The sequence below is a fragment of the Saccoglossus kowalevskii genome, chromosome 8 (assembly GCF_978046115.1).
Source record: "Saccoglossus kowalevskii chromosome 8, keSacKowa6.1, whole genome shotgun sequence".
Taxonomy (NCBI): Eukaryota; Metazoa; Hemichordata; class Enteropneusta; family Harrimaniidae; genus Saccoglossus; species Saccoglossus kowalevskii.
The window spans coordinates 10,496,386-10,510,784 of record NC_140648.1 but is presented as its reverse complement, the minus strand read 5'-3'; the positions used below and the strand labels follow the sequence as shown (position 1 = coordinate 10,510,784).

Sequence of the window (14,399 nt, the reverse complement as noted above, 5' to 3'; positions counted from 1 at the left end):
GGGTGGGGTGACATAAAACACAAACTCACACATGTTCTGGCAGTACTATGTTTAAAGTTTACACTTCTTGTTGGTTTTATGTAATTCACATTTGCACTCCACTGGGACTGCATGTGTGTGTTCTGTGCCCAATATGGCAGCTTCTAGCATGGCTTCATTGGTGAGAAAGTTGGCACTGTGAAGGAAATTCTATAGGACTACACATTGAATTTTCATAACAATGTAGTAAAATACTGGGTGGGCTGATTACTGTGAGTGTTGAAACACTTTTATGTACATGCATACCTAGCTCCGAACCCTTGGGAGTGATGGCAGCCAGATGCTGGCTGGGAAAAACACGATTTTTTTTTTTATGAGAAAGAAAATTGTTGAAAGAAACATATGATATCACAAAAGGTACTTCCTGCAGGATAGAGACATGTTCACCGCGAAACGCTCATGAGTGGGTGCCCCACCCACCAACTTGTTGTATCACCCACCCACTAGCATCTTTAATAGCTGTGAATAACATGAGTGGTTAAAGGGACAGCAGCTTTTATATTTTGAATAAACTGTTTCCTCAGCTGTTAAAAATTCACAAATGTTAACCTTTGCAATTGGGAAAAGATTTTTCCAACAAAAATGTCGTACAGTATCATGGATTGCGTCAAGACATGAAGGAATAGGGGATTTGTTGTTCTCAATAATTGAGAAATTGATATTGAATTTGAGCCAGCAGAGACTACCAGGATGAGTGACCTTCAGGGGCCAAGCAGAAGGAATGTTGCAACCTCTCTTCCTGAACTTGTTTGTTGAGGGATATTGATAACAATCTTGTGAAAATCACATTGCAGTGATTGTGAATTTTAACAGAGGAGGAGCAGTCAATTTCTAGGAATACCATTGTCGAAAAAACCTGTAATTAAAATCCCCTATAAAGTCCAAAATGCAAGATAACAGCAATATTAGGCTTACAAAATCAGGGCTTGAATGTTGTATTGTAAAAGAACTTGTTCAAAATTTATGGAGTTGAATAAGGCAAGTAGGTTACTATTCAGTAGTCTGCATTACTATTATACTTGTTATAGAAGTAAACGGTGGAAATGTTTATGATACGTAAAATGTACAAATAAAAGATTTACAAATTGAAATTGGAATTTTTCTGAACACAGTAGCTCGGCACAAAAACGTATTTAAAATTTATTGGCTTCATAAACAGGTTTAACAGGTACGTATATGTATGTATAATATTCCACCTTGCCCTACAAAAGTATCACTACTAGACCTACCGGTATACAATATAACTTTTGTTTAGGATTAATACAAATAACACTCGGTAAAAAGAACAAACCCAGACACCTTTTTATTAGGACAAGGTTTGCCGAACACACACCTATATATTAATTGTATTTCTGTTTGTTTGAATGCAGTCATTTTTGAAGGAAAGGACAGCACAATTTTACTAAAAGAAAGCTTTGTTAAAAGTTCCACTGTTTGTTGATGTTTTTGTGGAAAAACACTTCAAATCTATTATCCTATGTCGTGTGTCTGGACATTTTGAACTATGCACAGTGTCCATTGTCAATTATATCAGCACTTATGAAAGCATATTTTCCAAAGGCGTGGGTGGTATGTGTTAGAACATCAAAGAAAACAGCAGAGAAGGGACTTCATGACATACTGACAGGAGGAAGGAGCAGGCACGTTATCACGAAGTGGATCATGGAAGTCATGGTAACCATCAACTATTTGTGTCATTTTAATTCAGAGAGAGTAAAGTTTGCTAGTAGACCAATCGTGCAAATAACACAGCAACAACTAATAAAATACTCAGACTTTATTTTATTACTCATTTACTTGATTTGTCCCTTCTTTGATGAATTTAGGAAAACATACATCCCTAGATATTATTTTATTCCACCCTCATATGAGAAGTTTTAACCTTGCAGAAATGAATTGATATCTCTTGCAGCCTTTCTTTTTCATTCCCTTAAAATACGTTACGAAATTTATAAACACAGTGTGTGACATTACTGTTTTTGTTATTTTATATTTTATTTATAGTTTATGTATTTTGCCCACAGGCCTTTGATTGCAATAAAGACCATCCTATATATATTTTATTACTCATCATACTGTTTTGAGTAGAGCCATTTTGGCCTGTTTGACATAGTATGGGTGTACAAAAATCTTAAAGTCTGCCTGCCTGAAAAAGATCTACTAGTTTTTAAGTATCAGCCAGCACAGCAGCCTATTATGCTGAACACAGACAGACACATTTTTAATATTAAATGCACACCTCTGTTATAATGTTCTAAACTGACTTGGTACTTATGTTAATCAGTAATTATCATTATTAACATCATGTTCCAGATAGTGAAAATAATAATTATGTTTACATGTATGTCACATAAAGCATGTAATTATTAAAATAAATTATAAATCAATAAATTTACTATGAGGTAAATTGGAGGATATATTATTTTAACAACTGTCTTGGCTAAGCTTGCTAGCAATCTAGTTTTTTTCTGAAGCAGTATTAATATGTCTTAATAACAGAAAAACTCAGTAATTTTTGTTAGACTGAAAAGTATGGAAACAACTTTGACATCTGTCAGCTAATAAGTTTTGTGTCAGAAACTTGCACTCTTACTAGGGAAATTGTATCGGGTGTTGATCTTTACATGATGGTATGTGACAATAAATGGTTGTATGTGGTACATAGTCTCTAAAATCAGGAATATTATCCATCATTGTGGTCTCTACTGAAAAGTGCTTGTAACAGAAGTTCCCTCATGAAGAAACATTTTACTCACATTTTGTAAAAAACCAAGGAAAGAATTTGAATGGTAAGAAGTCAATGAGTGAGGTATTTTCATCTAGGAAATATTTGTGTGGAATGTGCAAACCTTAAGACTGCACGTGCCAACTACATTTAATTTGGAACCAAATGCCACGCTTACAGGCTTGCACGCTTGCATGGATGCCTCAACTGGAACTTATACATGGTATAAAAATGTCGAGTACATTTATGTCTTTGTGCAAAAACATTTACCACCACAGACTCGAGCAAAACAGTCTCCCACCCTCACAATAGAAGACTTTAGTAAACCAGTCTCCCACACTTTCCAATGGAACCCCATTTTGCAAAATGTGGTGGACCATCAGCAATTATAAAGACAATTTGCAATTCCACACACGATTACATTGGTAGGTCATGTGACTTCCTCCTTACGGAAAAATGCCAGCAGAATACGTTTTGACAGCTTTATTTCTCTCCCAGCACTATTTATATCTCATATTTCTTCCCATCTCCCTCCTCCCACAATGACCTTTCCCCATGTGAAATGCAGCCACCTTAAGGGGCAACAGAATTAAGATATCTAACACTGAAGACACATCCCTGAGCTAGGGAGTTTATCTATGAAGATTACGCATGGAACTATCTTTGTAACTTTTGAAATGAGGACAGTGGACAGTTACCCCTAAACAATATGTGACCTTAACGTGGAAACCCTAATATATGTACAATGGGTGTGCATTTTGATCATTCATATCTTCACATAAAAGCCACTAAAATAATAATAAAGCCAACTTTTGTCATTATTCAAAAAAAAAAAAACATTTTTCTAAACTTTTGTTTGAAATTAGCAACAATTTAAGAAACCCTGCACCAAAATGTCAGCATGAAAATGATGTCCGGTTTAAAGCATCTACAGAACATTGTTGTTAACATAGAATGTATTTTACCAAAAAAAAAATAGAAACGAGTTTTACTTTCATTTTACATGTACATGTATTGTGAGGCATCCATGTAGGATACCATCATGGAACAGTTTTTTTTTCATTTTAAGATTTTTTTGAATCTTGCATTGATTCTTTACTGATTCCAAGGTGAAGTTCATTCCAAAGAAAAATTAAGACTACCATTATAGTATTAAATGCCAAAATGCCAGTCATATTGTGAACACTGTGTACAAAATTGAACTCAATTTATGAAGGCTCTAGAACGAAGTCATAGCTTAAGTAAACCCAAATCAGTGTTTTAGTTAGAATCTGTGAAATATCACAAAGTTTATATACGTGCATTTCCAATAAAGTATACTAAATTCATTATAACTTATTTTGACCATAGGCACTAATAGAGAGAGTACAGTATATAGTAAATTCCATAATTTTGAACTTTATTGATTATATGTATACATATGTTCTGTTCTGAAGCCCCTTTAAGCCTGACATCAATATTGTATAGTATGTGTAGTTTAATTGTAGTTTTTTTTAAAAACCATATACAGCAAATACCAAAACTATTCTATTCAATTCTATTCTAGGCAGAGGTAAAGCCAATGCAATGAAATTCAATGAAGACATCCTGCACATGATTTATATCACAGATTAGACTTTCCCACAGTCAATGCTCCAGCCATCATTCAAGTGAAAACACATGGACAGTATTTTTAAAACATGATTACTTTTAACAGCAACATCACATTCTCAAACAGAAGTTTATCTTCAAATGTTTCCCAGGCTTTTAATGGGGCTGTGTTCTCAAAGTCAGAGAAACAACACCATGTGTGTTTGAGATTGCATTATACACAGTACCGTAAAATCTGTATTAGAAGCCGCATCCCTAATAAAAGTCGCACCCATTCTTTTTGAATGTTTGAAAACCAAAAATTCATCATTTCTCATATGTGTAGATAGATGCTCTAATAGAAGCCGCATTCCCTCTGTTGCATTGTACCATTTTAATAGAAGCCGCTGTTTCTAATACAGGTTTTACAGTACCGGTAGTTTCGATTTCTCCACATTTCTATGTGAATAAACAATGTAATTGTGAGCACTTATTTATTTGTAAGTTAACTGCATTTATATAAACTGAATTAAAGCGGTGATAACAACACATGCTCAAAATGCAAAGGCTCAAGTGTAGACAAGTATTTGTAAAAAACAACATACTATAGATGACTACCACATGCACAGGTGACAACTCCCTCAATTTAAATTATTGAACACCCTGACTGTGATTGTAAGTGAACTATAATAAAAAAGTAAGAGATGTGGGGTGTCAGGGGGTGCTCAAGCGCTCAGCATCACAGACAGTGATGTTGGGACTGACTAGCTCGTCTTGAGTGAAAAGACTGCCTGCCAGTAAATCGTAGAGCATCCAAGTCAACCTCACCTCCCCGTGGTACACCCTGGGCAACTAGCTCCTCACGGTCCTAGGCAAACGAGGCTCTGGCTAAGGGAAGGAAAACCCAAAAAGATACCTACTGCGGAGGGCCAACAACCCACCCAGTTCAAACTATTGTTACAGAAACTGCACGAAAGGAACTAATTAGAAATAATAGGCAGAATGAGAACTGTAGCCGGGAAATCGGCAGGATGGCCACTTCTGATGAAAGCTCCATTGGAGAAGTCAGGCGTGCGATGGACAGTTTTCTGAAGCCCAAACAAAAACTTCGTATTGGTACTTGGATTGTAAGAGGCCAAAAACTACATGGAGAAGAACCATTACCACAGAACTTGCCCAAGCAAACCTGACCTGGAGTAGTGCAGAAATAGTGGCCAAGGATAGACAGGAATGGAAGAACCTGATTGCAGCCTTATGTCCCGATGTGGGATGAAAAGGATGAAAAAAAAAAGAGATGTGTTTATGCAATGACCCCAAGACAAAACTAAAGCTGTAACAGAAATGTGAACACTGTCGAATGAATCACAGACACCAAAATGACTACAAGTTGACCATTTTGAATTTGAAATTTAAGTTCTGTAACATTAAACATTCGTTCCACATTTACCTCTTATATCCATTCAAATAACTTATTCTGTGAATAATCAGTATTTGTAAAAGAAGATTAAAAATTATGAGTAATTTAACAGACTGGATGACTTTGGAATATTGTTGATTTCAGATTACTGGGTATGGAGTATGTAAAGAATGAAGGAAGGGATGGACATTTTTATTCTCATGGGGGGTAAGAGTCCAGCAACAAAGAGTTAACATGTTGTACTACTGTTTTGAGTCACTCACATAGTTTACCAAGGGGTGGTAACTTATTGGTTTAATTAGTGTAAGTGCCCATTATGAATTGAATGGACTTGTATTTAGAATTAGGCGTTAATCTTCATGAAATTAGCTAAATTTGATGGATCGGGTTTGTCACTTTGACAGTCTAATCTCACGCTGTTATTTTAGATGTTGCGGATGTGAGGAAGATGCCAATTTAGACTTCAATCATCTATTGCCATGACTACAGAATGAAGACAGAACTAATTCTACTGTGACATCGTGGATACAGATTTTTTTTTTTACTCAAAGGATGTATTTACATGTTAATTTAATTTTTAAGAGAAATAAAGTTAATACAAATTTTACAAATTACTAAGTTAGTAGCGGATAACCAACTGCAATCATGTGTAGTTGGTGATGTAATCATACAAGTATTAACAGAATCAATTCTCCAGCATGAAAGAACCATCAAAATAAGCCAATTGAACATACAGAAGATTGATTACCATAGCAACCACCCAGATGACAGCAAGGTATAGGCACAATGCAGCACCTTAGTTTGATTCAACTAAAAATGTACTGCAGAATAATACCCAGGATTTTGTTCAATGAAACAAGACCAAAAATATGATCCAAATGAGGATGTGCAGAGAAGACGAAAATAAATTCTGCATGTTTTTATCACAATCCTCTGATCCCAATGTCTGTACAATTTCTACCAGAGTTTGAAATGCCAACAGACAGCACTTGTGAATCAGTGAATCACTGATCAGACTGTATATTGTTACATTGTCAACTGAAGATTAGTGCAAAATTTGAATAAAAGATTGTTCAACACGAACTTTAGCGTCTTCTTCAATTTACGTCACATTTCACTAGCTGCATTTATTGATTTTTGGACGACTTTTTAATTTGGCTAAAGGTCAAACAGCTGTGTGCATCAAGATACAAAAAATAGTAGTATGGATGGAGCATATGATGGTTGGTACCCAATGAGAGAACACTCAACAACCATCTCTTCAACCGTAACGCATGTCATATTAAATTTCTGATTTCATGTCACAAACATGTTTACCAGGAGATGCGTAATGATTAAACCAGACACCGGACACACGCCTCATATCCCTCACTTCTTATTGACTGATGGGGTAGAATGACAAAAGTAATATTATGACTGTAAGTAAGAAAGTGTGCAGAGAACACAGCCAGCAGTCAGTCTTGGCAGCCCTGTCTATCTGGGATGATTAATGGACAACATTTGTTCCAAAGAAGGGAAATTTTTTGCATACTGCATTTCAAAGCTGCAGAAGTTTATTTTAGATGAATGCCTGTTATAAGTACAGGATGAAAACGGCATATCATATTGATACAGCGTATCTTTCTCTCCACATAGTTCAGATAATGCAGTACACATTAAGTGACTACCGTACACTTTGACATTTATTCTAGCATATGTTCTCCATCAGTTGTTACGTTTATGATATCATTGGTATAGAAACACATATTTGTACAGTAACCCTTTCCTACTTCCTTCCCTCAAATTTACCACTGAATTTTCACTGCTGGAAAATACTGGCAGTTTGACAATTAATTTGAGGTACTCACAAGGAGACAGACTAGAGTAACTTCAGTGTTATTTTCACCACTACTGAATTTTGTGATCATTTCTTACCAATGAAACTTCAGAAAAAACAACAACATTAAACCATAAAAAAATACAAATTCATTAGTAATATTTAGTAAAAAAAGTTTTACTTTTATTTAGTAGCATCATACACTAAACGACATAGCCTGATAGAGACTGAAAACAAATTCATTGACTTAAAAAGAATTCATTATTTACACAAACCCATTATATCAAAGACACCAGTCTTTGATTATACCAACCTTACAAAGTAAAATACTGTAAAATACTTGATTTTCGCTGAAAAGACTTTTTGGATGATATTCATGGATTTTATTTTCACTGATTTTTGATGAATTATTCCTTCAGCGAAAATTAAATCCAAGCGAAAATAAAATATATTACAAGTGCAAGTGTTACAAATAGAGCAAATACGGTATCTGAGTTTGTAAATTTTGGGAGATACATTATATGCATTTTGACTACTTGTTCCTTGGCACTGGTTTCTGTCAATCCATAATTGTGCAATTAAACAGTTGCCTACATTTAAGTTATAAAATTATCAGAGAATTGGCCTGTATGTCATCGCAGTCAGAGTTTACCCTTCCAGCTGTCTTGCTTAAATTCAAATTGTGAAGACATATTTATGAACACTAATGATATCAATGGTTATATCTGCTAGATGCAACAGCGGAGGATTCTGGGATACAATGTAATTCTACAATGCCTTGTTTTACCACAGCTACAAGTGACACTACTCTACAATCCATTAATAAATTAATAATATTTAGGAATATTGAATAACACACATCAATTAAAAAAATGGCTGTAACATGCCCCATGCAATGAAAACAATGCATGTAAAATACATTATACATGGTAACTCCCCTTGACATATAGATTAAAACTTGTACCGGGTAGTTAATATAAATTTATTGAAAAGAAAAGATATTTCGTAATATTTTATTGCATTATTGTAGAATCAATCAATCAAAATCAATTTATCATTCAACTTGAATGACAAATTATAAAAAATATACCCCACCTTGCCCCCCCTCCTCAATAAGTAATTATGCACAGTTGAGAAAACATTCAAGGAGCACAGTTGATGTGGAGTGCACATTCAAATTCAGTGTAAACAAACAAGTGTTGGATACGTCATGGGATCAGATCACAAGCTACCATGACACTGCCATTTTTGGAAACCATAAAGTTACTAAATACTAATAGTAGATTTCCCAGGATACATAAAACCATGATCAAATGGCTAGAAAATGATTTTATAGTTTTGATAATAAGGTAATATATCCCAAAATGAGAAAACAACTCCCTAAAGATGGTGATTGACCTCTTTAAAAAGATAACAAATGTCTTATTATAATTTAATGTGATTATAGTGAAAATACTGTAAGAGATGATAATGATATTACGAAAGAGAAGACTTGGTGAATCAGGTGTACACTGGCAATTATGATCTTTAATTTATGTCTTAAATTTGACAATGAACATTTATTTTCTTGAATGAAAAATCTCTGATTACGAGTGCTTTACAAATATTAAAGATATTTTTTTGTAAACTGTAGAGTGAAACATTTTCCTACTCCATTCAAAAATTTTCACTGCCATTATTTGGTCTTTAGTTGACAAAGTATCATACACATTCTGAAGCAACTTTCTTGGTTTCTAAAAAGAGCCTTTAACGTCATCATTCAACATTCCTAATCGTAACTAGACATGATGCTCAAATATCTTTCTAGATGAGAAAACAATTACTAACACAGCCGATAATAATGTTCGCAATACACTGTGTCATTTAAGGGTTGACCATAGTAACTCTGGGGGGGTTTCCTACCTGCCTTACATGTAGTTTTGAGCTACTATAAGTTTATTTTGAGGGATGATGATGTGAATTTTTTTTTATTGCTTCTATCCAATATGGGTGTCTGTTTAGGTAATATACTTGTTTAGGTAATATACTTGTTTAGGTAAATTTCCCTGTTTTTTCAAATCTACCAAATAACCCCCCCTCAATGTTATAATGGTTAACCCCTAAGTTTAGTATTTCATCTTTAACTAATAGCATTCATTTTAAGACTGTATTATTAATACAACAGGAACGCAATAAAACCCTGTATAGAATAACAATTATACGAGAGCCCATCGTTATTTGGACAACCTTTGCTGACTCTCTCTCTGCATTATAATTTAAATCATCACTGCGCATTTCGCATACACAAAGTGGATAATAATCAAATTTAACAAAGTAAATTAAAATACTTTTCATCATTAATATTAATAACCATCTTAAATATGTGAAAAATACACAATATATGCATTAAAATTGTGGGTGACAATATATACTTATTAAATATTAATGTTTAATTGACAATTTGACCATAAAAACGAGATTATGAATCCCTCACGGGACTCAACGTGGAAATATAGAAATTAGAGAATGTTATTAGATAGAAAAATAGGACACTAGCGTGAATGAGCTGTAATCTACAAATAAATTAAATTTGAACTAATTATAAATTATTGCTGACGGCATAGAAATAGACAATTCCTGATTAGTTTTGTTAATGGTTTTAATCGTTTAAATCATTTTTATAGTCTGTTTTTTCATGGAATACTGACAGATGATAATAACTGCTGATACTTTTTTTTCATTTCATTCTTAATGATTATAAATTTATAGTCCATTTGGAAATTGGGGGGGGGGGAACGGTTTGTTGATCTTTGCTATAGATAGCTATACAAAATTGAATTTTCAATTCAATTTCACTTCAAGCTACTTGCCGTTTTTAACAAGAAGTCGAAAATATCACTTTTCACCAAAAATGACAAAAATATTCACCAAAATTAGAGAATTACAGATATCATTACAAAATGAACAAATCTGAGAGAGGTTCACATGTAGTACCTATATATGTAATATCAAAGCAATTGGACTTGCAGTTTTTAATGAGAAGTCGAAAATATCACTTTTTACCAAAAATGACAAAAATATTCACCAAAATTAGAGAATTGAAGATATCATCATGAAATGAACAAATCTGAGAGAGGTCTACATAGGGTATATATACACCAAGTATCAAAGCATTCAGGCTTACAGTTTTCAAGAAGAAGTCAAAAAAGTAAAACATTGACACGGACGACGACGAACAATCACTCAAATGATAAGCTCCGCTCGACAAAGTTGACAGCGGAGCTAAAAATGCAACCCAGAATGACTTTGGAGAGACTTGAATGTATGACACAGACTTGATTAATTAGTTGACAAATAGTTTACCAGAAGTACAAAACAGGTCATCATTATAGAGTTAGAGTCTACATTCAGATTTTTTAATACAATATCTTTGCACAGTGACCATGAACATTTTTTTAAATAAAAGTAATGTATTAAAATTCAATATTCAGACAAATCAAAAACTACATGTGTATATGTGACAGTGAAAACAAAATAAGCATGAACCGTCAAAAGAACTGAACTGAAATAAATCGTGTCACGTTTTACACTTAAGCTACAAGAGATCAATTAGAATTTGTAATAACATTATTTTTGAAAGACTCCACAAAATATAGATACCTTTATACAGAGTCATTTAAATCATTGACTGTGAGAACAATGCAGTGACCTGACATCACCTAGACAGTTTTACGTGATTGGAAATGGCTATTATTCATCAGTTAAATGTCTTTATTATAAAAATACTGCCAGTTTACACGGGGCATTGGATATGAAAAGATCCAGAAGGCACGGACAACTCAAGTGCAAAAAGTCAGTGTGGTATACGAACCGTTATCTAATTTTGGAATATATATGGAATAATAAATTGTTGATCTGATCTCTTATAATGCATAATAATTGATCCATCACTAATCCAGAATTATATGTGATTAAGATTGTATTCAAATTGGAGATCTTTGCATATGTCAAGTATCCGGATTGAGGTGCCATACAATCATGATCTTAGTCCCAAATAGGTAGCCGGGATAAAACTTGGCATTAGTGAACACTTGATATGTGCAGTCACCATGTCCTTGGTTTTAAACTTTAGATGGATGCAAAATATGGTGTAAAGGTGGGTCCTGATGAACAGTGAACTTGAAGGATATTCTTCATGTTGCAAGATCAGCATAAACATTATAGGCTGATGTGAGAAAATCTCAACCCATTTGCACTTACCATTTTGTGTTTAAGGCTCCTATTGTGATAATAAACAATGCATTTTAATTAACATTTGTCAAAAGTTGTCAAGTTCTACAAATGGAATTTAGATTGTTTTGATTAACTTCACGAGAAACAAATGTTCATGTCCAACACGAGTCTGACAAATTTTGAAGAACTGACAAGCCATGTGGGATTCAATTAACCATTTTACTGAGAGATTCCTTCCGCATCAGAAATTTTATACTATAATTGCTAAATTCCATCATTTTCTCTGACTACAGCTCATTTTATAAATATCTGAGTGGTCTGACAGTCAATCTGATCACATAGCTGACATTATTATTCATTCAATTCATTTTAAAGTAGTGGACCCTAATTAATCAACCTGTGAAGGGACAATTGAACACACTATAGTTGCTCTAAAAGAGAAGAGCAACCACGCACATCGATCATACTGCCAAAATTTTAATTCCGATAATGTCCTTCGCAAACAATTTACATTTATGTATGTAGACAAATATTATGTTGATTATTCCATGATTCTATCAATTTTGTCATTGAGCACATTCTCCCCACTGTGGTTTGTCCGTTGTCTTGGTTGCCCCACTAGTTAACACAATCGAAAGATGCTGCATATACTCACTATTGTACAGTATTTATCAATAGAAACTGACCATTTTTTTAGCTGGCACCATGACATGTATTTTCATGTTCAGTGTGATATAAATGCATTGTTTTCATGTTTGATTTTGCACATGGTGAGGTTTATTTGGTGAAGTGTCAACGCACTGTGAAAAATAAATAAATACTCGTGACAAGGCATTCGGGAGACTGGCAGGCCTGGTAGACGCGCTACCATTTTCAATTTCACGGCATTGTCACGCCCATTATGGACATTTAAATTCCCTGACCAGCTGGTCTGGTTTCAACCGTAGAGTTGGACCATTGATTTAATGCCGGAATTGCTCGTGATATACTCAATTTCCGGTAGTAGAACCGTCCAGCTGCGAGGAATCCCGTTGCAATGCGGAGACCCGTACTACCACAAATCATGATCGGCTTGATATTAAAATTCTGTACCAAACGCGACCACCACAGCGGGGGCGCGGATATAAATAGATCAGTTGCAATCAGTGAATGTGATTTAAATATGCAGCAAAAAAAAAAAAAAAAAAAAAAAAAAATTTAAATTTTATTCGGGATACATCTTTAAATATTTAAGTGTTTTGAATGTTAAAAAAATACTAGAGAAAACTTGAAAAGCCCTGAAAACATCACTGGAATTTTAATGAAGTCGGGGAGACTTTCGCGATAACAAATTAAGTGTAATTACCTGCTCTAAGGACATATCAACCCAAGTATCAAGTAGCAAATCCAGGCGTTCGGCGTGGTATCGCTTCGTCGTCTTCACCCCAATAAATATGTCAGAGAGTTCCGTCCTCCGAGGACTGTTTACTGGCGACGTGACCATCTGAGACATATCGAGAAGTCCCATGCTCAACTTGGCATATCCACCGAGTTGAACATTGCTTGAATTATTACTTTGAGTTCGATTACGGTTGTAAACGTTCGAGTGAATCTGGGCAAGCGATCCATGTTTTGGTTTGTGTGCAGCTGGTCGCTGGTCAACAATGTCTCCTTCGTCCTGTGAAAACAAGGAGGCTTCGTCGCTTGAATTCAGTTGCTGGAACTTGTCGACTGCCTTTCTCCTCACAGAATCAATCTGGGCATCTGGCAGTCCTTGTATGTGCCTTCTATCGTGAAAGAGGGCTTTCGATATACCTGCACCGTCCACTTTCTCACTCATGAATGGAAGAGCATCAAAAACACCATCGCCATGTCCCCCTCCTCGTTCAACTTCCGCCGTGATCTCCGAGCCATTGCTCGGTATGCTGAGTTGGAGAGCAATCAGACACAGGATCGCTGTCAGTACCAAGCCTTGGAGCGTCCGTTTGGCTCGGAGTCGCATCGTTCGCGGTAACTCTCACAGAGAAACAACATCTGACAGTATCGGAATGTTTTACCTACGAACTGACACACACACACACTCTCTTCTAACTTCTGTAGACTTTTAAGTTTGAGTGAAGCTGCGCACGCATCCTGAAATTTGCATACCATGCTGCACAAGAGCAGGCTGTCATCAACGGAGGGCGTCATGTGTAGTTGAGCGTTGAAAGAGTTTGCTGTCACTGTGTCAGTACTACTAATCACAGTCCCTCTATGTGATAGAGGGACTGTGTACTCATATACCATCTTTTGATGACGCTAGAGATCACAAATTAGTTATGTAGCATATTTTAGATTTCTAAAGTAATGTGTGAAATGCGAGGCACCGAAAGATTTTGTTTGAATCTCCAAAAATGCAGAGAAGTGGGGGTATTGAGTTGGGGTGGGGTTGCGCCCCTACCTTATTGCAAAAACGATGTTTTAATAGTCTAAATAGCACAAACGCGATACTGGCCGTCATGACATGGCATATACACTTCCGTATTCGCCCATATCTAAGCTTTTAGATAATATATAAGATGTTATTGCAGTATGATTAGAAACTTTTAGAGGATGTCTGAATCACAGTTTAATTTTTAATGCATGTTACGTTTGTTGATACC

General features: G+C 35.1%; 1 protein-coding gene across 1 annotated transcript in view; it reads right to left on the bottom strand.

Annotated features, from left to right (window-relative positions):
- Positions 1-13,863, bottom strand: part of LOC100653401 (fringe) — a 36,014-nt gene extending 22,151 nt beyond the window's left edge. Inside the window, exon 1 of the mRNA XM_006825333.3 lies at positions 13,124-13,863. Coding sequence (XP_006825396.1) covers positions 13,124-13,759 — 636 coding nt within the window. The 5' untranslated portion in view covers positions 13,760-13,863. The remainder of the gene's footprint in view (positions 1-13,123) is intronic.
- Positions 13,864-14,399: the final 536 nt, after the last annotated feature.